Source organism: Camelus ferus, chromosome 8, assembly GCF_009834535.1.
Source record: "Camelus ferus isolate YT-003-E chromosome 8, BCGSAC_Cfer_1.0, whole genome shotgun sequence".
Taxonomy (NCBI): domain Eukaryota; kingdom Metazoa; phylum Chordata; class Mammalia; order Artiodactyla; family Camelidae; genus Camelus; species Camelus ferus.
The window spans coordinates 20868381-20895013 of NC_045703.1; the positions used below are offsets into that span (position 1 = coordinate 20868381).

General features: G+C 35.3%; 1 protein-coding gene across 4 annotated transcripts in view; it reads left to right on the forward strand.

Moving 5' to 3' along the window:
- Positions 1-26633, forward strand: part of DOP1A (DOP1 leucine zipper like protein A) — a 91691-nt gene that overhangs the window by 44075 nt on the left and 20983 nt on the right. Inside the window, exons 10-25 of one of the 4 annotated variants that reach the window (XM_032484519.1) lie at positions 671-791; positions 2439-2558; positions 4195-4309; positions 4680-4709; positions 5006-5239; positions 8414-8443; positions 9918-10539; positions 11441-11715; positions 12821-12973; positions 14846-14946; positions 16336-16595; positions 18161-20150; positions 20968-21112; positions 21221-21403; positions 22915-23040; positions 25890-26024. In XM_032484519.1, coding sequence (XP_032340410.1) covers positions 671-791; positions 2439-2558; positions 4195-4309; positions 4680-4709; positions 5006-5239; positions 8414-8443; positions 9918-10539; positions 11441-11715; positions 12821-12973; positions 14846-14946; positions 16336-16595; positions 18161-20150; positions 20968-21112; positions 21221-21403; positions 22915-23040; positions 25890-26024 — 4640 coding nt within the window. The remainder of the gene's footprint in view (positions 1-670; positions 792-2438; positions 2559-4194; positions 4310-4679; positions 4710-5005; positions 5240-8413; positions 8444-9917; positions 10540-11440; positions 11716-12820; positions 12974-14845; positions 14947-16335; positions 16596-18160; positions 20151-20967; positions 21113-21220; positions 21404-22914; positions 23041-25889; positions 26025-26633) is intronic. The other 3 variants (XM_032484521.1, XM_032484522.1, XM_032484520.1) reach the window with 3 other exon arrangements.

A 26633-nucleotide genomic window follows, 5' to 3' on the forward strand; every position in this document is an offset into this window, starting at 1 on the left:
TGTAATTTTCTTAACTTATATGCAGATGTTTTAGCACATATGCATGTTCTCTCACCAACTCTTAAAATAAGATGAAAATTTTAAAATGTAAGCATAACTTGAGTTGTACCAATGGCTTTGAGTTTATTTTAGCTATTATGTGATAATAGATAAAGCTCTGGAAGTTTTTTACGGAGATTGGCATCTCTCAAAGCAAAAAAATTTAGCCTTGTACACTTTTGTATTATTTAAATTAATAATAGCAATATAAGTGGCATTTCTTGAATACTCATTATATTCTGGGAACTATGCTACCCATCTTACAAAATTTTTTCCTAACCCTTGCAGTGACAGTCCTATAAGTTTGCTATTATTGTCTTCATTTTTCATGAGGAAACTAAATTTAGCTCAAAGAAGTTAAATGACTTGTCTAAGCTAACACAGCTATTAACAGTACCAATTTCCCTGATTCTGTAATTTCTATTAAGTCAGCCTGCAGTTGAATAAACATTTGTCCAGTTATTTACTGTTTTACTGTTAGTCTCTCAGAATGTGGAGTTTAGCTTCTGGAAAAAAAACCATTTTTTCAAAATAGTTGTTTTAAAGCATGTTTTAATTAGGCCAATTTGTGGATAATCATGATTTGTCGATGTTAATTAATTATTGAATTTAATATGTATATTAATTTTAGGACCTGTAATTCTGGAAGATGTTCTAATTGAAGTGTTTAGAACATTATATTCTCAATGCAAAGCAGAATTGGATCTTCAAATGGACCCACCCTTCTGCAAGGACCATGCTCAGTTAAGCAGGTGGATTACCAAAAAATTAAGCATGACAGAAAGATCCTTATTTATTAATATTCATAAAGTAAACATTGCTATATGAAGTTTGTGTTCTGAATTAGTAAATTTGTTTTAAAAATCACTATATTTTGGTAATATTAACTCTCATAATTAACTGCACCAACCTTTCAAACAGGCATTTATAGCACAACTGCTATGTAGGGGAACCACCGCCTTCTAGGGTTGGTTCTCAGCCTTACTAGGTTAGAAGACTAAATTTTGGCCATTAATGTGAAGATACAGATTCCAGGGAATTTATTTACACTTAGCAAACTCACAAGAAATTAGCTGCCACATGTCAGTTAATAATGAAAGTTTGTACCTTGCTTGGTAACCAGGCCTGGTTGTTTGCATGGGGTAGTGCTTCTCAGTGACTTGAGACACTCAGGAAACAAACTCATGGATCAGAAAAAACTTGAACTCAGAGTTAAGTGAATCAAAGGGTACCAGGGGTCCTTTAAGTAATTTTTTTAAGTAATGGTTATTACTTCTATCAGATACAGATTTTTTTAATGCCTGGGGCAAGCCCTGTATCCTCAGCCCTGCATATCCTAAGTCAGTGGTAGATACATGCTGACAGAGTCTTATTTTTTTCATTTCTTCTCTACTTTAAGGAACCTACCTGTTTTCCAATCTCATCTACCACTATGGTATGATGAACGATCCAAGTTAATAATTTATTTTACCTAATTTGCACTTTATTAGTGTCACCTTGGTGAGACTTTGGAGATAACCTGGGCTTTCCTAAAATATACTTTTATATATTGAAGTCTTTTAAGACTTTTTTGATTTCTGATAAATATAATCCCCTGTAGTTTTTGTTTGAGAAGTTAATATTGACTATCCTTGTGCTCTGTTTCATTCCGTATTCATTCTGTATGCTGCCTGATAATTTATTTTACCCCGTGGAGTATTTAAGTAGCCTTTTGTACTTTAACATGCTAGTTATGTTGACAGTACCTGACTGTATATTAAAAAAATTGTTTTAACTGTTGAGGGTGACAGGAGATGATAGGTAGGTGGGTATTTAATAGGCTAAGGGTTCCCACTTGAAATGATAAAGTTATTGGAAGGAATTTCAGTAGTAATGGCTATTCACGGTATTCTTTGTTGTTACTATTTTTCAAACTAAAAATAATAATTTGATTGAAACTCGCCAAGATAAACTTAACCTTTCTCAGGCAAATCCTGAATAGTAAAGGAAAGCAGACAAAATTCTTTCAGAATCAAGGCTGTCAGAATCAAATCACTGCTCAGTTTGTATGTGCCAAGGGAAACAAAGGAATTTAATGCCAAGTTCACAGTCAGGCACTCAAAATAGTTCAAAAAGAACTTACTGTACTTTTGCTGGAAGCACAGATTTTTTTCTTTTGCAAGGTTAATTTCTGATCTTGATGATACAACTGAGTTAAGAAAACTCAAATTTGGAAAAATTACACATAAAATGATAGACTGGGAGTAGATAAAAAGTATTTGCTGCAGCATTCTCACTAGCAAGTTTTCTAGCAAATATTTCAGGAGTATTTACTACCCTAACAATATTGCCTGCAAATTTAAAGTTGAAAAAGTAGATACTGGTATTTATCAGTTTTTGTTTTTCTTTTCTTTTTTTAGTAAATTAAGGGAAAATAAGAAAACAGCGGAACTGATTAAAACTGCCAACCTTCTCTTTAATTCTTTTGAGCCTTATTATATGTGGGATTATGTTGCACGTTGGTTTGAAGAATGTTGTAGGTATGTTAAACTCTTTTGTTCATTTTAATTTAATAGCATCCAGAGCCAATCTTTGCTTTTTTAAGTTCTTGATTTTAATGAAAGGAAGTTCTTTTATACGTTCTACTACTACTACTGACAACTATTAATTATTTAATAGTCATAATCTATCTCTACCATATCACTCTAGAATACAGAATCATTGCACATATAATCAGATTTGAAAAAGAGTCTAGAGATGAGTTATTCCTTCACCAGCATAGATGAAAGATTTTCCCTCTCCGATCTATAATAATCCAGTTTTTCTTTGTTGTAGAGAAAAATAGCAAATTTGTGACTGATACTTGACAAAATGATCCTCAGTTTGGATAGCAAAAAAATTCCTTGGTCACTTTTGTGTTTTTACAAACATAGAACCAGGCGATATTGTCATCCACCCTTTAAGACGTAAGCTTCAGAAGTGCTCTGAAAACCTAATACTACTAGTGAGCCTGGATGGAATTTCTGTCTGGATTTTAGACCAAATCCTCTTAGACCCAGATTAACCTTTCAGGCCTCAGGAGCATATAGTCAACAAGTAAGCAGTTATGATCTCAAGATTAGAAGTCTTTTAAAAATGTAAAACATTCATCCCTTTAATGATTTAGAAAATTGCTTGTTTACTCATTGAGCAGCTACTGAACACCCAGTCAAAAAGCATTCTGCTAGACACACAGTCCCTGTCTTCAGAGACCTTAAAGGTTACAGATGCTTTAATAGATTAAAACGTGGTAAGAATGTGGAGGAATTGTATCTGACCCTGGCTTGGTTTTCCACTTTGTTTTTCCACAAATATACACCCTTCTTTAGCTAACCTGCACTATTATCAGAACAACATTAACTGAGCCATCAGTGATACTGCCAAGCCTTCACTCATGCTATTTCTTCTGAAATATTCTTCCCTAGCTCACCTGGTGAAGTCCTATATGGAGGTCACCCCCTTTCAGAAGCCTTCTAGGACTCCCTGGAATCTCCCATTATTATCAACTTCTCCTACACTGTGATATTGTTACATTAGTTCTTTATGCTATATTTCTTGCTGACTAGGGACTGCATCATATTCTTAACTTTGTGTCTTCAGAGTGTAGGGCAGTGTATGGTCACATAGGATTAATATAATTTAATGTGAATGTTGGAGGAATGATCTCTACTACTTGGATCAGAAGAGGGTTCCTGGAGAAGGTAACATTTGATCTAAAACCTTGAAGGATGGCTGCATTCTGGATATGAAAGAATGAGGTTGGGGGAGGATAACAAGCCAGGGAGACAATTTGGCATGAACAAAGGCACTGAGGTTAGAAATCAAGCAGCAAATAATCCATTTTAGCTAGGAGATGAGATCTGTAATGGTAGCAACGGGAAATACCAAAAAGGAGAACCATCCAGAACACTTGGAAGTTCAGGTGGGAGTTATAGAGAGAGCGTAAGCCTAGGCATCTTTGGGAATTTTCCATGCAGAGGCACAAGAGTGTCATGGGGGGAAAGAAACGTACTTCATCACAAGAACATAACTTTGTGCCTCCCAATGTTGACATGACTCTCATTAAAAAGACAGTAATGTCACATGTACTCACATCACTTGATAGTATACTTGATAAAGTGAATTTTGTCCTTTTAGGAGGACACTGCATGCCAGACTTCAGATTGGGCCTGGAGATAGTAGTGAGTCATCTGAGTTACAGCTAACCAATTTCTGCTTACTGGTGGATTTTTTGTTGGATATAGTTTCTTTGGTAAGACCACCTTGGTAAAAAAGAATATTGGGGAAATGTAATAACATTGTTCAAATATTTCATGTTGAAGATAAACCTCATCTTCAAATAAATTTTATTTTTAAAATTAAATTGACTTTTTTTCCTTTTGGCATAGCTTTTTAAATAAAAGTTTGCAAGTATTTTGTCCTCTGACATGTATATAATCATATACAGTTTTTATATAATACATGGAATATACTTTATAATTGCATGTTATTGAAATCTTACATGTTTAGTGTATAATGGTCTAATGCTGCATTTATATTCATACAATGATTCTATTAAATGAAGACTGTTGGAAATCTTTTCCCCTTTTCTCTCCTCAATTCTTTGCTTTCTCATTTTGAAGCCTACTAGAAGTATGAGGGTGCTGTGTCAGGTATGATGTTCAGCCTGTTTTGTTTTTAACTGATTGAATTCACTTTTGTTATAATTTCAGTAATATAACAGATAAAACTGGGGTTCTTTTATAATGTATGTTTTGAAGTACTTAAGTTGAGAATTTGGGAATAGAGATTTTATGCCATTAATAATAAATGACCATACATTGTGAACTAAGAGCATGATACATATAAAATGAGTAAAATTATTTCCTTTTTTATATAAATGAAAAATAAATAACATAACTGCGGTTGTCCACTTTATAAACTTTGGTCATTTCACTTTTATTTTCAGGAGACTTATATTGAAATCCAGACAGAACACTTGCCCCAGTTGCTGCTCAGGATGGTATCTGCCCTGATAAGCCATCTCCAGACACTGCACTTGTCTGAACTCACAGATTCACTCAGGCTCTGCTCAAAAATCCTTAGCAAGGTTCAACCTCCTCTGTTATCTGCCAGCACTGGAGGTGTGTTGCAGTTTCCAAGTGGAAAGAACAACTCAGTCAAGGAATGGGAAGACAAAAAGGTAGTGTTTTGGCTATTATTTTTATTAGACCAGTTATATTTCTTCAAGACAAAACAGTTTCTTGGTAAAATCACTTACACATAATCATTTAAATGTTCGTGAATCTTTCCTAGATCCAAGTGTTGTGGCAGTAGACCATCTTGTAGTGCAATTTAACTGTCTATATCAACACTTTCCAAAAGAAATATAGTGCAAGCAATAGATATAATTTAAAATTTTCTAGTAGTTACGTTAAAAAAAAAAAAACAGGTGAAAATAATTTTAATTACATTTTATTTAGCCTATTATAGTCAATACATTTCAACATGTAATCAATATAAAATTGATGTAATATAAAAAAATTAGTCATGTATTTTACATTCTTTTTTGTACTAAGTCTTCAAAATTCCAGTGTGCATTTTATATTTACAGCCCATTCAAATGCTAAATTTTTATTAGAAACACTTGATCTGTGTTGAATTTCATAAAATTTACATTTGAAAAATTAAATTTACATAACCACATTATTCTCAACATACTTAAAAGTTTTCTCATAACTAAATTAAGTATCACTTTTTAAATTCTAATTAAAATTAATTGAAATAAAAAATTTAGTTTCTCTTGTCAGGTCGGCCACATTTCAAGAGCTCAGTAGCCACATGTGGCTAGAAGCTATCATACTAAACAGGAGTTTCTAATCTTAAGTTTATTGGTCCTTTTCATATATACACTAAACTTTTGACATGTTCTTCAAGTCCAGAATCTTTTTGCTTTCCTCAGTCTTCCAGATTATTAATGCTTACTTTATGAAGTTGAATAGAATTGTAACACTGTTGACCCTTGAACAACACAGCTTTGAAATGAGTGGGTCCACTTCTATGCAAATTTTTTTTCAGTAAATATATTTGAAAATTTTGTGTAGATTTGTGACAATTTGAAAAAACCCTCAGATGAATGCACAGCTAGAAATACCAAAAAAATAAGAAAAAGTTAAGTATGTCACGAATGCAGAAAATATATGTAGATATACATACAACATACAAAATATACATTAAGTGACTGTTTATGTTATCAGTAAGGCTTATGGTCAATAGTAAGCTTTTAGTAGTTAAGTTCGGGGAATCAAAAGTGATATGTGGATTTTTGACTGTATAGGGAGTTGACACCTCTAACCCCTGCGTTGCTCAGGGTTAACATAAATTTTAATGTTTGGCACTAGTAACATATTTGAAAATCTATGAAACAGTCGTGGAAAAATCAACAGTTTAAAAGCTTTCAGGTTTATAATATTATAGGACTTCTTAGTAAATATTAATGAAAACATTCATGGAATTAGGTAATTACATTGAATTCAGACACACGGGCAGTATGTTAAAACAAAGATTTAAAAATTTCTAGCCTGTTTGGTTCATTACCTAAATCCTGGGTTAATGTAGTTGCCCTTACTTTTCTTCAGTTGATTTTTAATTTTTTTAGCCAGGCTAAATATATTATCAAGATGATTTCATACAGTCTTTTCCATGAAGTCTAAACCCTAAAATGTTTTTTTTGGACCTTCTAAATATATTGGTTTTCATCTTTGATCAATTTAAATATATCCCAGGATTATCCTACATAAACTAAAACTAGTCTGTCTTATTTTCCTTTCTACCTGCTTATTATTTATATGTGATATATATTGACTTGTTGGACAATTCATTTTGCTGTGCTGTTTGTCCTTAATTTATGCCTCTAGGATCTTCTCAGAAATAAAACTAAAATAGATATGAACTTTTATTACTTTGATTTTTATTTATATGAGATTATTGAGAACAGGGAAAGGACCTCAGCATTCTCTCAATAGTATACTCAAGTATGTGAATATTTACTATGTAAAAAACATCCGGAGACACTTTATTGATTGTTACAGGTAAGGTAAATGGGAACACCCATTTATGTTAAATGAAGGACAATTAAATAATATACTTTTTTTTAACATAATGGTTTATTAACCTTAGGTATGCCTTCCCCCTCCCCTTGCTTTTATTTTTGTTGCCTGTTCCCAGTGCGTCTGTGTCCTTGTCTATTTTTTACTGAAGCACAGTAGTGTTATCTTCACTAAGATGTCTAAAATTGATCATATTTATCATACTTGAAAACTGAGAGTATTTTCTGTATACCTTTGTTTGAAAGTGTAATTGAAGGAATGATTCTTTCCAAAATTAAAATGTGATTTTGTCTCCACGCACTTAGTACATTTTTGTTAACTCAGTCTATTAGATTTCTATGCCCAAATGTCCAAAACATGTAATTCCTTTCTTTTTCCAAAAATATATTTATTATAAAGTAATCTGAAGCATGGTTATGTAGTTTAGACCATACAGCTTATAAATGTATGCAAGTGTGACTGAATTTATAGTGTGAATTCTATTAATATAATATCATCCATTGTTTTATCACTCTTATATTAAGATTAGTACAGAAATAACAATAATAAGCTAATGACAGTTTTACCGTTTAAATAAGACTTTTTAAAAAATGTATTAATACAAGATTTTTCAAAGGAGAAAAATTGACAATTAAATTCAATTCTGATGGCTGCCTCTAAATTTTGGCATTGTAATATGAAAAATTCTAATGCTGTGATCTGCTATGGTGAAAGGAGCATGACATTTAGAATCATCTAATCTGAGCTATTCTAGTAACTCCTAAGCTTATTTGCTATAACCTTGGTCAAGTTTTGTATTTCACTTCCCTGAGCCTCAGTTTTCTTACCTTTGAAATAGAGAAAACAACCTCTCTTCATTCAGCACCCACTCTGTGTAAGTAGTGGTCAACTAGGCACACCTAGGTGAACTCTGTCCCTCTCAACCCTTTCTTGCCAGTTAGAAGATACACATTAAACAAATAATTGCACATTTAATTACAGTTGTGTAAATGTATGCAGGAAAATACGGAGTGGTAGGAATCTGACCTGGAGTGGGGCCCGAGGAAAGCTTTCTTGAGGAAGGCTTGTTGGAGTGAAGCTCTTGAGGAATGAGGGTGGGGGAGGTAGGAAGACGAAAGCCCTTGACAGAGGAGGGAGCATTTGCAGAGGCTCTTAGGCAGAAAGGAGCACTGTGCAGCTGGCCAGGGGAGGCACTGCTGCTGAGGCAGGTAGGAGCCAAGTCTTACAGAGCCTTCTCACTGTACTAAGGCTTTTATTCTTTATCTTAGGAGCAGTGGGAAGACACTGAAGGGAAAAAGGCAAGTGACATAATCAGATTTGTGTATTAGAAAAATTACTCTGGCTGCAGTGTGGAGTGTGGATCTGAGAAACAGAAATGGATGTGGGGAGACAGACCTGCAGTAGTGCAGGTGAGAGGTGGTGATAATATGTACTAACAAGATGGGGGAGTGAAGCCAGGAATGGATGGATTAGCCCTATATGAGGAGGAAAAATCAATAAGATGTAGTAATGGATAAGTAGGGTAATGAGTGATTACTAACATTTATTAAATGTTTACTAAGTGGCAAGTACAAGGCCTGGTGCTTTATATACAGTGTGTTACTTAATCCTCACTGGATCTGTAAGATTTACGACTTAGTCATCTCAGTTACATTGATTTGGAAACCAAGGTTTGGAGAACTTAAATAACTTGCCAAGCTGGAAAGTGGCAGAGCCTTAGCTGACTCAAGGCCAACACCCTTGACTGAAATAGATATAGGAAAAGTGGAGAGGAGAGGTGGATAAGGTACCAAGAATCACTCCTGGGTTTGTGCCTTCCTGGTATGATGACTGTGGGGTCATTCACTGAGGCGGGAACACTGCATGAGGCCAAGTTTTGTGGCAGCAGAGCATTTGGTGTATATCTCTAATGATCCTCCAAAAGATCACTTTTTAGTGATCTTACTCAGATTCAAATTATGCTCTGACACAGTGATCCAAGGAGTTTGTGATACGTACTTTTGTTTGCTTAAACCAAGCCAGAAAATAGCCTTGATGATTGTACTCATCCTGTCTTTATGGAGAGGGAAAGTTAAGCCATTCCAGCTCTGTTCTACTTCAGTAGCTGGTTCATTTTTTGTTTATATTGTAATTAATTGTCTCTTCTCCTCTAGATCATAAACAATTCCTTTTATTCCTGGTACCTGATATGGCACAAAATGTGGGTTCAGTAATTGTTCATTGGAAGAATGTAAGATTAAAAGCAAACATTTAAATACTATTTTACATATTTCAGACAGAAATTTCACATTCATATTCCTGGAGAGAAGACATATTCGATTTCATGTGTAGTTTTTAAAATGTCATTTTTTAGCCTTACATATCTTATTTCATGCATTGTTTAGACGTTAGGAAAGTGATTTCATGAAGTAGATTGAATAAATTGTTAGTAGTTTGAAAACAAGGATATAGATCCTAGAGATTTCTATATATACACATTTTGTCCTCAAGAACCTAAGCCTAAACTATTTGTATAGTGAATAATAAATATTGAATGACTTAATATATTAATTAGAACCATATCAGTATTTTTTATCGTACATATATGAATCAGTTGTAGAAACTGTTAACATTCAACCAAATAATGTAGATTAAGTTGTGAAACGTGAATTAAAAGTTGTGAATAAGTCTAATCTGAAACTGACTTCTCTCAAAACATGACCATTTTTAATTTTTAATTCCTAAGATATACATCTAGCTACTCAGCCTTTTGCTCTTTTTAATCTCTACCAGGTATCATCAGTGTCTCTTGAAAATCCTAGTGAAGTGTTTGAAGATGGAGAAAATCCACCAAGCAGTCGATCATCAGAGAGTGGGTTCACTGAGTTTGTACAGTATCAAGCAGACCGAACTGATGACACGGACAGAGAACTGAATGAGGGACAGGGGGCAGCTGCCATCCCAACTGGTAGCACATCCTCCGAGACAGAAACGGCCTCCACTGTGGGATCTGAAGAAACTATCATCCAGCCGCCTTCTGTCGTCACTCAGGGATCAGCCTCCCAAAGTGGGAAGACAGCCCAGAAAACTGCAATGCAGTGCTGCTTGGAGTATGTCCAGCAGTTTCTCACCAGACTTATCAACCTCTACATCATTCAGAGTAACTCTCTTTCTCAGGCTTTGGCTACAGAGCATCAAGGGGAGCTCAGTCGAGAGCAAGGAGAGACCTTGAAATGGGACAGGGATTCACATGGAGATGTAAAAGAGAGAAACATAAGTAAACAAAAAACTTCAAAAGAATACCTTTCTGCCTTCCTTGCTGCCTGTCAGCTCTTCCTGGAGTGCTCAAGTTTCCCAGTTTACATTGCTGAGGGAAACCATACGTCAGAGTTACGTTCTGAAAAATCAGAGACTGGTAAGGTCATTTCTGTTTTATTTCTTTTTAAATACTTTCTATGGCACGTTTTTTTGTTTTATTTTGTTTTTTGTTTTCTTTTTAAGGAGCACTCAGATAATAAAACTGGGTTTTTTCTTTTTTTAGCCAGTTAATTTTTGAAAGTTATTTTAATTTGTTGATTTTTTAAAATGAAATACTGTCATCATGGGGACATTGATATGTTGGAAAATTTTGTGATTTTGATGTCTTTCACAGTTTTCTTGTAAATGAGCAGAAGGTAAGGAAATTAATTCCTTTCTCTGGAGAAAAGTAACGTAACATTTATATCTACTGATTTCCTTTATTATAACTAGCATCATCCCTGTTTGCCTTCATTTAAATTTACGTATGTACACACATAGTGCAGTGAGTACTGCATCATGCTTATTAATTAATATACTGTTTTTCAGGACAGAAAGTTGGTTGTATGACTTGGCATAAGAAAAATACATATTAAAGTTTATTTGCACATACTAACTACTGTACATAAAATAGATTTAAACAACAAGGGATAGAAATGTATAGTACCTACTGTATAGCATGGGAAACTATGTTCAATACCTTGTAATAGCCTATAATGAAAAAGAATATGAGAAGGAATATATATATATGTAAAACTGAAACACTATGCTGTACACCAGAAATCAACACAACATTGTAAACTGACTATACTTTAATTTAAAAAAAAAAGTTTATGAAATTCTTGTTGCTCAATTTTCTTACAGCTCTAGTCTAGGTGAGAAACCACGGTTTTGTTAACAGATCAAGGCTTAAAAGTGTTAGGTAGAGGTGCTTTGTTTTTTGAAATTAACTTGGAAGTGAGGGTATGTAGGAAAGGTTTAGCGTAATGAGCTCTGTTGGCTTTCTTCTTCCGTTTCAGACTGGGAGCATGTGCAGCCTCCACTGTGGCTCCAGACTCTGATGAATGCTTGCAGCCAAGCAAGTGATTTCAGTGTGCAGAGCGTTGCTATTTCACTTGTCATGGACCTGGTAGGATTGACTCAGTCTGTGGCCATGGTCACGGGGGAGAACATCAACAGTGTGGAGCCCACACAACCCTTAAGTCCAAACCAGGGAAGAGTAGCTGTGGTTATTAGACCTCCCCTCACTCCCGGCAATCTGAGATACATAGCTGAGAAGACTCAGTTTTTCAAGGCAAGTTCTAAGAAATACGTACATGACTAAGATGACACTTGATCTCCTTTACTTAGCAGAGATTTTAAAGATGACGATCAGGCTTAACTGAACCCCTCTTAATATCATACCATATAGGGAAAGATACCACACTTGATCAGCACTGCTTTGCCAATCTTGTTCCCAGTTCTGTGAGGAGAGAAAAAGATGAGCGTGAGGGGAGTGTGAGGGTCAAGAGGAAAGCTCATTTACACAGTAAAATGTATTTCCAGATAAAGAGGTTGTGACACTTCTGCTTTTCATAGAGGACAAGCTCGGCTCTCCAGAACTCCCAGGAAAAGTTTCTCTCAGTTATCTGATTATTCTTCGTGATGCATGATGTCATTCAGAAAAAAATGCAGTCTTTGATTCGTATCGCAACAGTACATATGATATCCTCTACATAGAAAGAACATCAAGTATATTTGACTTAAGCAGTTAGATTCTTGATATATACCCATTAAAAAAAATTTCTTAATATGATTTCAAGTCATTGTGCCCCTCCAGAGAGCTCCCCCTGCTAGGTTAGAGTTGGTTTCTATAATACTGTGGTGGTGAACCCTAAAGATCGTTGGATTTTTGTTAATGCTGTCATAGATCATTAAGTTGGGTTAACACACATAGCACTGAAATACATACAGCCTCTTTTATACGTTATAAGTAGTTTAGGTATTTGGACTATGAATTATGTTTTACTTTGCAGCATGTAACTATAAACATTAAATTGCCTTCAGTGTGGGATTTATATCCTCTTAAAGAAAATGTATTCCAGCATCACTTTACTAAACATCACTAAAATAGTGAAATGGGTCTTATCTGGGGCCTGTAAAAACTGCTTACATATCTGATGTTTAAAATAAATTTAATTAAAGGACTATCATAAGAGGTTCTAAGAGCTTGGATGACCAGAAAGTGGGCAGATGGAAAGCTACACTTTTAAATCTCATTCCAGTGGCAAAACAAGTAATAAAGACCTTCTAGGCCTGGCAGTCAGAGGCTTGTTTGTACTTAATAGGAAATGTTTGTTTAATAAGTTTTCATTTACAGTTTTGTAACACTGACTTTTACTTTTTTTTTTTTTCACTAGCATGTAGCTTTAACTTTGTGGGACCAGCTGGGAGACGGGACGCCTCAGTACCACCAGAAGAGTGTGGAACTGTTTTATCAGTTACATAACTTGGTTCCTTCTTCAAGCATCTGTGAGGATGTTATAAGTCAGCAGTTAACCCATAAAGATAAGGTGAATTCTCCTCTTCTTATCCTGTGCCCACCCTACCCCCGTTCCCATTGCACTATCAGGTAAATTATTGAAACTCTAGGAAAATTTCTGCATCTAGTATCTGAATAAGACACAACATAACTTCATTCAGAGTGATCGTCATATCTTTTTCAAATAAATATATTACATTCATTTTAGAGGAAAGTTCTTTACAGAAGTATCAGTAATATGAAAAATCAAGCAACCCAAAATCAAATATTAGGTTTATTTCTTGGCTCAGGATGCCAGTTGTTGGGTAGTGATGATTAAAGTTGTCGCTGGTCCAAGCTCTTGGGTCGTTTAAAGATGTATTCAGTGGCCTCAGTTATGGAACTGATGAATACATCAACTCACGTATATGAAATGGAATAATGTGTGTTAAGTTACATTTATAAGCTATAGAATGCTAATATGTGATATTATGTTATTTGCATTATAATAAGTATCCAAATAAGGATTTTGTATCCTAATGTATATAAAATGATATAAAAGTCAGAGTAAAGATGGCTGAATTATAAGTGGGCTTGAGAAGAAGTGTCATCATTGTGATTGACCTATTCAGAGTAACTTAATGAATTTTATGGTCTTCCTGTGTCTGCTCTCTTAATATAAATCAGAGATTTTATTAAACAGCTTTTAGGAGTGGATTGCCCTCATTTTTAAAAATTCTGAATGCTTGTGAGTTTGAATGGGCTGTTTTCAGAAAGACGTTGTGCTGAGTACATGAAGCATTTGGCAAGGGGAAAGTGGCAAATGAAGGAGTAAATGAGAAAAATGAAAAGTTTATTCCAAGAAAGATGTCAAAATTCTAATTCTGCTTCAACACATTCTTTCAGAATTGTTCAGAAAATTTTAAAGCTTTGTAATAATTTGTTTTATGTTAGTTATAAATCTAGGACAAATTACATACTTGTTTACTTGTATAACATTTCATTTTTAAAGAAATGTTGAGTTCTGAGTAAGGATATTATACATCCATGAAAAAAATTAAAATACCTTTTATTACTTACTTTTTTTCTTTTTAATGTGTTTGTATTGGTTTATGTACAAACACAGGCTTTATAGGAAAAGCATTTCTTAGGCTCACAGAAGAAGCAAGCACTCTAATCTATCACAAACAATTTAGCCTTCAGGTAAAAGATTCCTGATTTCGGGGATCTTTTACTTGAAGGATTCTACAAATGCTAGAGAAAGACTATAAAATTTTGGATAATATCACAATTTCTACTTGATTATATATTAATGCATGTTCCTTATCTAATACCAAATGCTAGTCTTTCTAAATAACTTATTTTTATAGCATTCGATCCATTGTTATCCTAATACTTAATCCTTTTCAAACAATTCCAAAAGTGATTTAATTTTTTTCTTGAAGAGATTATTTTTTTAGGTGTTTAAATTTTTAATCTAACCAGTTTTATAAGTAATGACAAATTCATGGGGATTAATGTATAATTTCTGGGAGCAAAAGTAAATTTTATAGTGCCATAAATCAGCTTTGGCTACTATGTATTTATATTAAAATGGGAGGGGGAGGCTTCCTATACTCAAGATATCATAACATGCACACTTATTAGTTCTTTCCATTCCCTGTTAGAAGATAACCTAGTAAACTGATGACCTAGTCTAAACTAAATAATAGTTTATGTGGCAGCATATGATCCTTTAGGTTTAATATTTCTGTATATGTTAAGTATTTTCTACGTTTCTACTTCCATAAAAAATATGGCTTATTTCATTGTGTAGTGGAGTACTGTGAACATGAACATAATACTCTGTCTTAAACAGCTACTTTGATTTTACTAACAGCAGTTAATAAAGAATAATAAAACAATCTCTCATATTTGTCGTCAGAAAATAAGGATGGAGGCACATGCAAAGTTTGCAGTTCTTTGGCATTTAACGAGGGACCTCCATATAAACAAGTCTTCATCCTTTGCAAGATCTTTTGACAGGTTGGTTACACTTTATATTCAGATATTATAGTCAGATACCTTAATGTTTCTTTTTTTGGGAATCCTCTGGCTAGTTTCCCTAGGGTAGAGCAGTTTGCAAGTTTTATAAAGAGAATTTATAAATTATTTTAAAAAATCTAAGCTATATTAAAATGCATGGCATTTTCATAATCTGACAGATTTTCCCCTCCTAGCTCTGAAGCACCCAGTGCCCCTTTTCACTGGATGACTTCATCAAGTTTCTGCTATGTGCCAGGTGCCACTCTAGGTGTCAAGGATACAGCAATAGATACAGCCTTCTTGAGTGTATGTTCACATGCAGTGAAATTTCATATAAACAGTAGCTTGTATAAGTGTTTCTCTAGCAATTATTCTCGATCTTCTGCCTGAGCCAGACTGATTAAAATCTACAGCTAAAATACTGACAAACCCTCTTCCTTGGATTCAGAGAACCTGTAGCCAGCTGCCTGAGAGTGGTTCTGCTGTTTGTCTAGACCACATAGATGACTCATAACACAAATATGAGATTTGCAGTAACTTCTGAGGAGATGCCATTTATAGATAGATTTACATACATTGGCAAAAGATAGCAGGCTCACCAGCAAGTCTCAGAGAGGTGGCTCCAAATGTAACTATGCTTAAAGCCCCGCCCAGGATCAGATTGGATGTTACTTCAACTGGTGATTTTCAAACAGCATTACCATTTTAAAATGATCTGCTATTGAACCCCTATAATGAACTGGGCCCCAGGCCAAGGTGCTTTACAAATACCATCTCTAATTTAATGACTACCTTTCCTCATCATATAAGTGAGGCAATGAAGCCCCAATGATGTTAACTGATTTGCACAAGATCATCCTACATGAGGTAAAGTAGATGGCCCAGATTTGACTCTTGGGTTTTCTGATTCCAAACCATAACTCCCCACCTTTCACAGGTCTTTCCTGGAATTAAGCACATCACTTTGATCATAAGGAGAATGAGAGCAGAGGAGCATGGACCAACATAGAAGTAGTTTTGACTTACAGGGGGTCTAGTGTTTGGTGATATGAACAGTAATATGTTGCTAAAAGAAGACTAATTCTCTCAGATTTTCTTTCTGTTCTTCATTATTTATCTTATAAAAATGTTGTATATGAAATTTCAAAAAACACAAGTATATAAAAAAGGAAAGGACTATTTTCTCCTTTCTCATTGTATCTTCTGAAAGTAGAGATTAAGATTATTAAAATGCTGTGGTCAAAAGATATTCTGAAGTGTAATTACTTTAAAATAGTTAATTCAAAATAAGAAACACAACTTATAATAATGTTAATTTCAGAGCAATTAGAGTATTAGAATTAAAGTAGGTGTTTTGTTCTTTGTTTTAATTATTGGTATTTATTGTAGGTCACTGTTCATCATGTTAGATAGCCTTAACAGTCTCGATGGTTCTACTAGCTCTGTGGGACAAGCCTGGCTGAACCAAGTCCTACAAAGACATGATATCGCGAGAGTTTTGGAGCCATTGCTATTGCTCTTGCTTCACCCCAAAACTCAGAGGGTTTCAGTGCAGCGTGTACAAGCAGAACGTTATTGGAATAAGGTTCCCTGTTATCCTGGAGAAGAGAGTGACAAGCATTTCATGCAGACTTTTTCCTGCAATAATGGTGAATATCACATGGAAGTAGAACAACTTTATCTAGGATTAAATTATTAAAAATAAATTGTGAGAGGCGAACACAGCAGTGATTGTCAAGAGACTCAAACGTGAGAATTTCTCCATGGGTTTATTTTCTCCACTCTGCGTACACTAGCAGCGCTCACGTGGGCCATGTCAGAATGTACCCCATCAATGACCATCTTAGAGAACTTGGATCTCTGTTTTTAGTTGACTCTTTCAGGGAAGGAATCAGCACAACTCTGATCAGAAATATTGTTCAGTTTTAACAAATAACCTTTAGAATTTATAATCCTGGTCCTGCAAGGCTCTATAGATACTTCACTGGGAATTTATAGTAGCTTATAATGCACCTTTATACTTCACGTGTTATTTTCCTCATCTGTGCAGTGGAAATGATAATACCCACCTCTCAAGGCTTCACTGTGAATGTTGGATGTAGTTATGTTTGTGACATTTTTAGTGCAGTGACTGGCATATCATAAGTGTTTGATAAATATTCACTATTATTAGAATAGAGTCCACACTTCATAAATTGTCAAATGATGTCCTCTATAAAACATTGATAATGGCCCCTTAGATAAGTGTACCTTGGGGACAAAAGACTCAATATTTCATTTGTATCTTTTGTCAAATAACACTGTGAGGTCAGTAATAAAAAGGTCATTTTACTCAGCAGGCAGCTGATGCTTAGAAGGCTGTGGCTTTCTCAGAGTTCAGCGCTGGTACATGATGAGGCTAGGACTGAACCGTCACGCTGCTACTTCATCTCTAGTGTGTTTCTGCAGAGCCTTGATTCCTTCCTCCGGCTTCCTCTCCACTGCTTTCCCTGAATCCTCTAAGAACACTCTCTACCCTGCTTATTGCCAGGACTTCTTTGTGTTAGCACTTTGCCTGCCATGGTTCCTGCCTGTCTGCTGAATTCTCACCATTCCCCTGAGAGCATTCTCAGGCCTCACCTGTCATGTCATGATGCTCTCCTTGAATTTGAAGCATCTGATTTTGCACTACTTGTATGGAGCTAAGCCTTCTACCTTTTCTAAAAGAATGCCATCAACATAGTATGCCCCTCAAAAAGTACAGAGATGGATAAATGTCTATGACCCCTTACTAATTTTAAACTCCTTAGAGAGAACAGTGATGTCTTTACTTTCCCTTACCCTTCTCTCCTGGTTTAGGGTCTTACTCAAACTAGATAATTTTTAAATGGATGTTGAATTTTATTAAAATCAAAGAGATTATTATTTATATATTAATGATATACTAAACTATTTTAAAAGGTTGTCTTATTTGGGGATAAGGGCAAAGTTTTATATTATCTGTGTTAAATGTGCTGTTCTAATTCAGTTGAATAATGGGCCTTCTATTGTCTATTAAATTCTAGTTAAGTCATCTGTATAATTTTCTAACTTAAGAGGTCAAATATTAAGAAATATTTTAATAGGAAAATGTAAGGAGATAATGAAAATAATGATTAAAAATCTTGTTGAGTCTACATTTCAATTATTTTAATATATTTTATATTTTTTCTTTACTCTTTTTCTCATATGCTAGTAAGCCAGGTACAACTCATTGCATCTAAAGGAAGTGGTGAAAAGACACTTACCATGGACGAAATAGAGAACTTCAGTCTTACCGTGAATCCATTAAGTGACAGATTGTCCCTTCTGAGTACCAGCAGTGAGACAATTCCAATGGTTGTATCTGAGTTTGATCTTCCAGACCAACAGATAGAAATACTTCAGAGTTCTGACTCTGGATGTTCACAGTCCTCTGCTGGAGACAACTTGAGTTATGAAGTTGATCCTGAAAACGTGAATGCCCAAGAGGACACCCACATGCCAGACGCAAGCTCCCCAGATGATGATGTTCAGCAGGTCGTGTTTGACCTGATATGTAAGGTCGTAAGTGGCCTTGAAGCAGAATCCGCATCTGTGACATCTCAGTTAGAAGTTGAAGGTATGCCCCCAAAGGACAGTGATGCAGATCCAGGCGAGGAGGTAATGAAAAGTGAAGATCAGTCTGCTCAGCAGAGCCAGAGTGCTATGCTGAGTAACGAAGGTTCTCCATTTCTGTCTGTGTCCGCAGAGGGAGGCTGTGAGTGTGTGCCGAATGGCATCTCCAGAAATAGCTCCTCACCTTGCATTTCAGGAAGCACACAGACTTTCCATGACTCTTCTGTTGCTTCTGCAGAAACCAAATCTAGACAGAGAAGTCACAGCAGTATTCAGTTCAGCTTCAAGGAGAAATTATCAGAAAAAGTCTCAGAGAAGGAAACAATTGTTAAGGAGTCAGGTAAACAACCAGGAGCAAAACCTAAAGTAAAACTTGCCAGAAAAAAGGATGATGACAAGAAAAAAACTTCAAATGAAAAAGTCAAACAAACCAGTGTATTCTTTAGTGATGGTCTGGATTTAGAGAACTGGTATAGCTGTGGAGAGGGAGAAATTTCTGAAATTGAGAGTGACATGGGTTCTCCAGGATCACGGAAATCTCCCAACTTCAACATCCATCCTCTTTATCAGCATGTGCTTTTGTATCTCCAGTTGTATGATTCATCAAGGACTCTGTATGCTTTTTCTGCCATCAAGGCCATCTTGAAAACTAACCCTATTGCTTTTGTAAATGCCATTTCAACCACCAGTGTAAATAACGCATATACCCCTCAGTTGTCTCTGCTTCAGAATCTCTTGGCCAGACACCGGATTTCTGTTATGGGCAAAGATTTTTACAGTCACATTCCAGTGGACTCAAATCATAATTTCCGGAGTTCTATGTACATAGAAATTCTTATTTCCCTCTGCTTATATTACATGCGTAGCCATTACCCAACTCATGTCAAGGTCACGGCACAAGATTTAATAGGCAATCGAAACATGCAGATGATGAGCATAGAAATTTTGACACTCCTCTTCACTGAGCTGGCAAAAGTCATAGAAAGCTCAGCAAAAGGCTTCCCTAGTTTTATCTCTGATATGTTATCTAAGTGCAAAGTTCAGAAAGTGATTCTTCACTGTTTGCTGTCATCCATCTTTAGTGCACAGAAATGGCATAGTGAAAAGATAGCAGGTAAGAACATGGTTGCTGTGGAAGAAGGTTTCTCAGAGGACAGCCTTATCAATTTCTCAGAAGATGAATTTGACAATGGCAGCACACTCCAGTCTCAACTTCTGAAGGTGCTTCAGAGGCTCATTGTTCTAGAACACAGGGTAATGACTATCCCCGAAGAGAATGAAACGGGTTTTGATTTTGTTGTGTCTGATCTGGAACACATCAATCCCCATCAGCCCATGACTTCCCTTCAGTATTTGCATGCCCAGCCAATCACATCTCAAGGCATGTTCCTGTGTGCAGTGATACGAGCTTTACATCAGCACTGTGCTTGTAAGATGCATCCACAATGGATTGGTTTGATCACATCTACTCTGCCTTACATGGGAAAAGTTCTCCAGAGAGTGGTTGTTTCTGTGACACTACAACTTTGCAGAAATTTAGATAATCTAATTCAGCAGTACAAATATGAAACAGGATTATCTGATAGTAGGTAAGGGCTGATTTTTAATTTTTTTACCCTTGACATTTTTTACATACATGACTGCTTGATCATCTAGAAAGTCAGTCGCAATTTGGGTAAATGAATTAGTGGTTATCATTAGGTTATAAATGGTCTGTTATTTTCACAAAGTAGAAAATTGAGGAAGAGTATCAACAGAAGAATCAAGAGTGGGAAAGAGAAGAAATATACAAACAGGACTCTTTTCTTTTAAGAGCTGAAATTCACTGTGATGCTCTTCTTGACCGAGCTGGCTAAAGTAATAAAAAACTCAGCAAAGGGTTTCCCTGATTTTATCTGTTGTGTTATCTAAGTGCAAATTAACTTCCCACTAAAATTAATTTAAAATAACAGATCTTTTCCCATCTGATTTTATTTCTTATTTTGTATTTTCATGGTTTTGGTGGGGAATTTCATCTGTATCCCCTGATCATGTTTAAATTTAATCTGTCAAAAATTACCCAGATGTTTAATAGACTAACATCTGGTTTGTCTCCTGTATAACCTCAGGCACTAGATGTAAAATATAAGAAAACTACCTGTATCCTTTAATACTTACATGCCTGCCATTGCGTGCTTGCTAGAGATTCACTGGCTGTAAATATTTGTCTATTTTGTGTAGAATTTAGTATCTGGAAAGAACCTTAGTACATTTAGTGTGACTCAAGTTATTTTGTAGAAGAGGATATAAGAGCTCCTAGTTTATTCTTTTAGTCATTTATTTATGTAATATTTATTGAGCACTTAACTGTGTGCCAGCACATACTGGACATTTACTGTTGATAAAGCATGAACTTTTCTTTCACAGAACTTATGTTCAAATGGATACATTTTATTTCAGACCTCTGTGGATGGCATCAATTATTCCACCAGATATGATTCTTACTCTCTTGGAAGGGATCACAGCCATTATCCATTACTGTTTGCTGGATCCTACTACACAGTATCACCAAGTAAGACCACACAAATATTTGACTGCTTTTTAAAAACGATGAGGCCTAGTAAGTCCCCATTTGCAAACTTCAGTAAGTGATAAGTTTTTTTTCCCCTGACTTTAATAGCTTTTGGTCAATGTAGACCAAAAACATCTTTTTGAAGCCCGCAGTGGAATCCTCTCAATCCTCCATATGATCATGTCCTCTGTGACACTGCTTTGGAGCATACTGCATCAGGCCGATTCTTCGGAGAAGATGACTGTGGCTGCATCGGCCTCTGTTACCACTATTAATCTTGGAGTCACGAAGGTTAGACAATTTGCACTTCATCCTGGAAGCTTGAGTCTGTTTGAGGGGGACAGTAAAAGCTCAGTGGTAGAGCGCGTGCTTAGTGTGCAGGAGGTCCTGTGTTCAATCCCCAGTGCCTTCGTTAAGGGGGGAAGAAAGTCTATTTGAGAACATTCCCAAAGATTCTGTTCAGAATTTCTGAATAATTCGAGTAGCATTTGTGGTACTCTACGTGGTTTATGTAATTAGTTATCAAATAATTCTTAAACATTTTATTGAATCACAAAATTCACCCTTTTTAAGTGTATACAATACAGTGATTTTTTTTTAAGTAAATTTACAGACCTGTAGTACTATCAGCACAATTAATATTAGAACATACCCAGCACCGCAGGAAGATTCTTCATGCCCATGGGCGGTCACTCTGCTCCCAGCCCTAACCGCAGTCACTAACCTGTTTTCTTTGAGGTTTATTCATACATGTTATAACTTTGTTCCTTTCTTTAGGACATTTCAGGTTGACATTTTAATGTGCAGAGCTCTCCTGGAAAAGTTTAGCAATATGTACAGAGATCTTTCACTTTCAGTCTTTGACCTAGTAATCTACTTTAGTAATGAATTCTAAGGTAATCAAAATTATGCAAATGTATATATAAATATTCATTATAGCCTTTTAAAATGGCACAAAAAAGAGAGCTTAAACAATAAGGGAATAGTTAAATTATTCTTTCAGTGGTACATTATGTAGCCACTAGTAATCGTGGTTTGAAGAATTAGTGAATTGAAAAGGCTTAAAAATTTAGTGAAATGGATGTTACATAACTGAACAAATTTTATTTCCAATTATGTAAAAAAAAAACTTTATCTGTAGAAAAAGGGAATAAAGTTCATCTGTTAACAGTGATTATCTCAGGATGGTGAGGTTAATGGTTGATTTTTAAAAATTTTTTTTCATTCTTATACTCGTAGGTATTTTCCAGATTTTCTACTTTGTATTTAGAGAGAAATTATATCAGTGTTCGAAAGCATGTTACACCATGGCAAGTTGTCAAATTGATATCCCTCAATTACCTAATCTTGTTCCTAGACCTGACTTCCCAGATCTGGGAGTCACGGGAGCACACCTGGCGCTGTGGGAAAGGGTGAAAATCATTAGAAAATTTTAAGTACGGATGTTTGGATTACACTATGCTTTTTGTTTAATTTCACTTAAATATAAACCCTTTTTTAAAGAACTTACATCAAACGTAATTGAAATTTCGTGTTTTGTGTTTTTGTATTACCTCATTGCAGTGAATAGACTCTTGCATTTGTTTGTTTGATAGTTGCCATTATATAAGGGTTTTTTTTTCCCTTTTGAATTAAAATGACTGTGGTTGAGTCTCTTAACACTATTAGAGTTTCCTCTACCATTATTTAGGTAGTGAAACATACACGTACTATATGTTATTTCAAGAAAAGCTAAAAATGCAGCCTAGTTATTAATGCTTTCATAATTTTTAATTTACTCATCATTTGCTTACTTTTTTTAGAACTTGAGGCAGCAGATCCTAGAATTATTGGGGCCCATTTCAATGAATCACGGCGTTCACTTTATGGCTGCCATTGCATTTGTATGGAATGAAAGAAGACAGAACAAAACTACCACTAGGACCAAGGTATATGTTTAACCATTTGGTATGTTTTGTTTTTTCATTTGATAAGCACATGGTGAGTGCATGCTAATTTCCAGTTCATTAGTTACAGAGGCGCTGGGATGGGCTGAGTAATGGAAGAGCAGCAAGTTTGTCTACAGGTTTAGATAATGATATATTGCCTAAACTTCTTATATATAAAAGGTCTTATGTGAAAAAAGAAATTAGTATGATATTAAAACTGTAGCTATATTTTGCATAGAAATGGGAATATAGTACAGTGTTTTTTAGATGATAGTCATTCAAGGTACAGAGCAAGAATATGGGGAGAAATTTTCATCTGACTAGGTTTTCATTACAACGTGACAGCTTGAATAGTTCATTCCTAAGTGTAATTCATGTATTGTCTTTGACTGGATTATATATGTGAAAATTTTGTTGCTTTGTGGGTTTGAAAGCTCAAAAAAGTATTCTATATTGTAAATACTGACTCATTAGAATATTAAGATTAATAAATAATTTACATTCCTATAAAATAAGACTTGTCTAGCTAAAGGCTTCTGACCTGTTATTTTTGTGTTGATTTCACATAACATGCTGATATCTCTAAAGTAACAAAAATAAACATTCCCACTTACATGACACTATTTTGCATATGAAGATTCAGTAGTAGATAACTACATTGAACAGAATTAAAATCCTGGACTATTTAAAATTAATTAGGCACATGTTGTTTAACATGGCATATTGAACACATGAATTTTTCTCTGCTATCTTCCCAAAAGTGAGCGTAAAAAAATTTTAAACAACAAAACCCACAATGACAAAAAATTGGGAGAGGGAACCATAAAAAAATGAGAAGTATCGACAAAATTTTGCAAAATGAAAAACACTTGTCTGAGTTGTAACTGACTTAGTAGAGCAGAGAAAGCTGATATTTAATCTGTGTTGCTGCAAGAAGGGGATTGACTCCCACTGTAAAACTACAGACAATTTCTGAAAGTAGAAGAAGCAGGTACTTCTAAAAGCAAAGGGTTAGAATGGGGCTGAAATCTGGAGGATTGATGGAAAGTTTATAGTTCCCTTTTTCCCAGCCCAGGCAACCACCCACTTCTCTTACCCTACTGCATCAGTAGGCTAGAGTCAAGTTTACTCTGAAACGTTCATCAAGAGAGGCTCTGGATCCAACGGCACAAGGTTCACACAGGCAGAAATTAGACTTTATGCTGAAAACCTCATTCAGGAGAAGTCTGCATAGTGAAAATGGTAATCAGCCTCACCCCAGCAAGATAGTGGGAAGCTATTATGTCCCTTGGGTAGGAGTTTGAGATAGCTATTGAAGTTTTTGAGTCTCCTAACAACAACAACAACACTAGACTGTTGTCACCACACAGGAAGGCTCACCTGTCCAGTAGTCTTGCACACAAATGCTAAACTTCCCATCACTTTTTAATTTCTTTTTGAAAGAGAATAGTAACATGGTTGTTAAGAGCACAGACTTTGAACAAATCCCTGGGGTTCGAATCCTGACTTCTCACTCACTGGCTGTATGACCTCAGGGTAGCAATACAACTTCATGGGGTTGTGAGAATCAGAAATGTGTATGTATATACACACACACACACACACACATACATATACACACAAACACATACATACACACATATACACACACCATATATATATATGTGAAGAAAATATTACACAAAGTGGGAAAAAACAGTATATATATACACACACATATATATGGCACTTAGACCAATGCCAGGCACTTAATAAGCACTCTGTAAATATATAGACATAGTTATATTATTACTACATTTAAATATGAATAGACAGCCAAGGAATACCAGTCACATGAAGAAAGCCTCTAAAAAATAGGCAAAAATCAGAACTAGATAGAGACAGTCAAAAGGAACAATGCAGGTAACAGAAGAAAATGCAAATAATAGTAATGTCCTTCAAGAAGTAAAACCCTATTGCGTCCATGAAATAAGAGATTATAAGAAACAGCACTGCAAAAATTTTAAATTATCTTGAATAGTAAATTTTATAGCAGAAGCAAAACAAAATCAGTTTGAGAGTTAGAAGAAAAAGTAGATAAATTACCAGAAATAGAATGTAAATTTAGAGATACGGAAACTAGGGGAAAGGAGATTAAAAAATTAGGGAAATGATACTGGAGGCTCAATATCTTTTTGAAGAAAGAAAGAATAGAAAAAAATGAGGGAGAAAAATAACTGAGAAAATAGTACAAGGAAATTCCCCAGAAATGAAGGAAATGAGTTTCTACAGGCACTGTGAAAAAGATCTACAGAAAGATTAGCAAGTAACTTCAGAACACTGGAGATAAAAAGGAGATCTGAAAATCTTCTGAAGAGAAAATACTGGTCATATCCAGTGGAATAATGAGAAGATTTGTGAGCACAGGATGTTGATTTAAATGAAATTAAGATGTAACTGTGTTGGGAGGATAGGGAGAAAAGTGTAAGAGAGCTAAGTCTTTGTCTTCTAAAGTAGGAAGTCAGTAGATAATGTCTAAAATTGAAGAAAATATTACACAAAGTGGGAAAAAACAGTAATACTCAGAAATGATAGAAAAGAGCTAAGAGTTGAGCATGGTTGCTTTGGGGCATCTGAAGTGCTAGGGTACTGCTATTTTTTTCTTCAAAGGCTTATTGTCCTATTTGATTTTTTGAAATGATGTACATGTACTATATTGCTAAAAAATAAATGTTACCTAAAGTAGTCAAGGAACATGAAAAGGCCTTTGTGTTGAGAAAAGGCCATAAACTATTCTCTTAATTCTGTGATTTCTCTTAAAAGATGTATATATACACACACATATGTGAATACACTGATGTGTTATCCAGGTTATTCCTGCAGCCAGTGAAGAACAGCTTTTACTAGTAGAACTGGTTCGCTCAATCAGTGTCATGAGAGCAGAAACAGTTATACAGACTGTGAAGGAAGTTTTAAAGCAGCCCCCAGCCATAGCCAAGGACAAGGTAAGAAGAGCTCTTCTTTGCTTTTGTTTACACTTGTATTTCAGAAATAAACCTGGTAGGTAATATATTTTTTGTACACTAACGTCCTTTTAAATGTAGTACAGGTTGCAGAGATGAGTGCCTGTGCCCTAATAAAAATGATTACTGGTACCTGCAGTGACTTGCTGTTGTGATCACCCCTGTGGCCAGTGAGGAGTGGCTCACTGCTCGTAGCTCTCTAGGTGTACATCTCAGGCAGTCAGGAACTGTGGGACCTAATTCCTAGGTGAGATTTTTCTGGTCATGTAAAGGAAGGGCACAGAAGCCAGAGCCTGAGGTCTGTTTATCTCAGCTACCTTTTCACGACTTCTTATTGCTTCCTCTTCGGAATGGATGTCTCAAGCCTGTGAACTCCCCACATATACTTAGTTCTAGTCGGTGTCATTTATTAACCGTGTACAAACCTGTGCTTTGCACGGGGTACCAAAAAATGAGTAACAGTCTGTGCACTCACAGTGCACTGGCTCTAGTTAGGCAGACATAAAATCTATAAATTAGTAAAGTTACGGACTTCTCTGCTTTCTCTGCTCTTTGTTCCAGCAACACTAAGAGGCCCTATTTTCTTAAAAA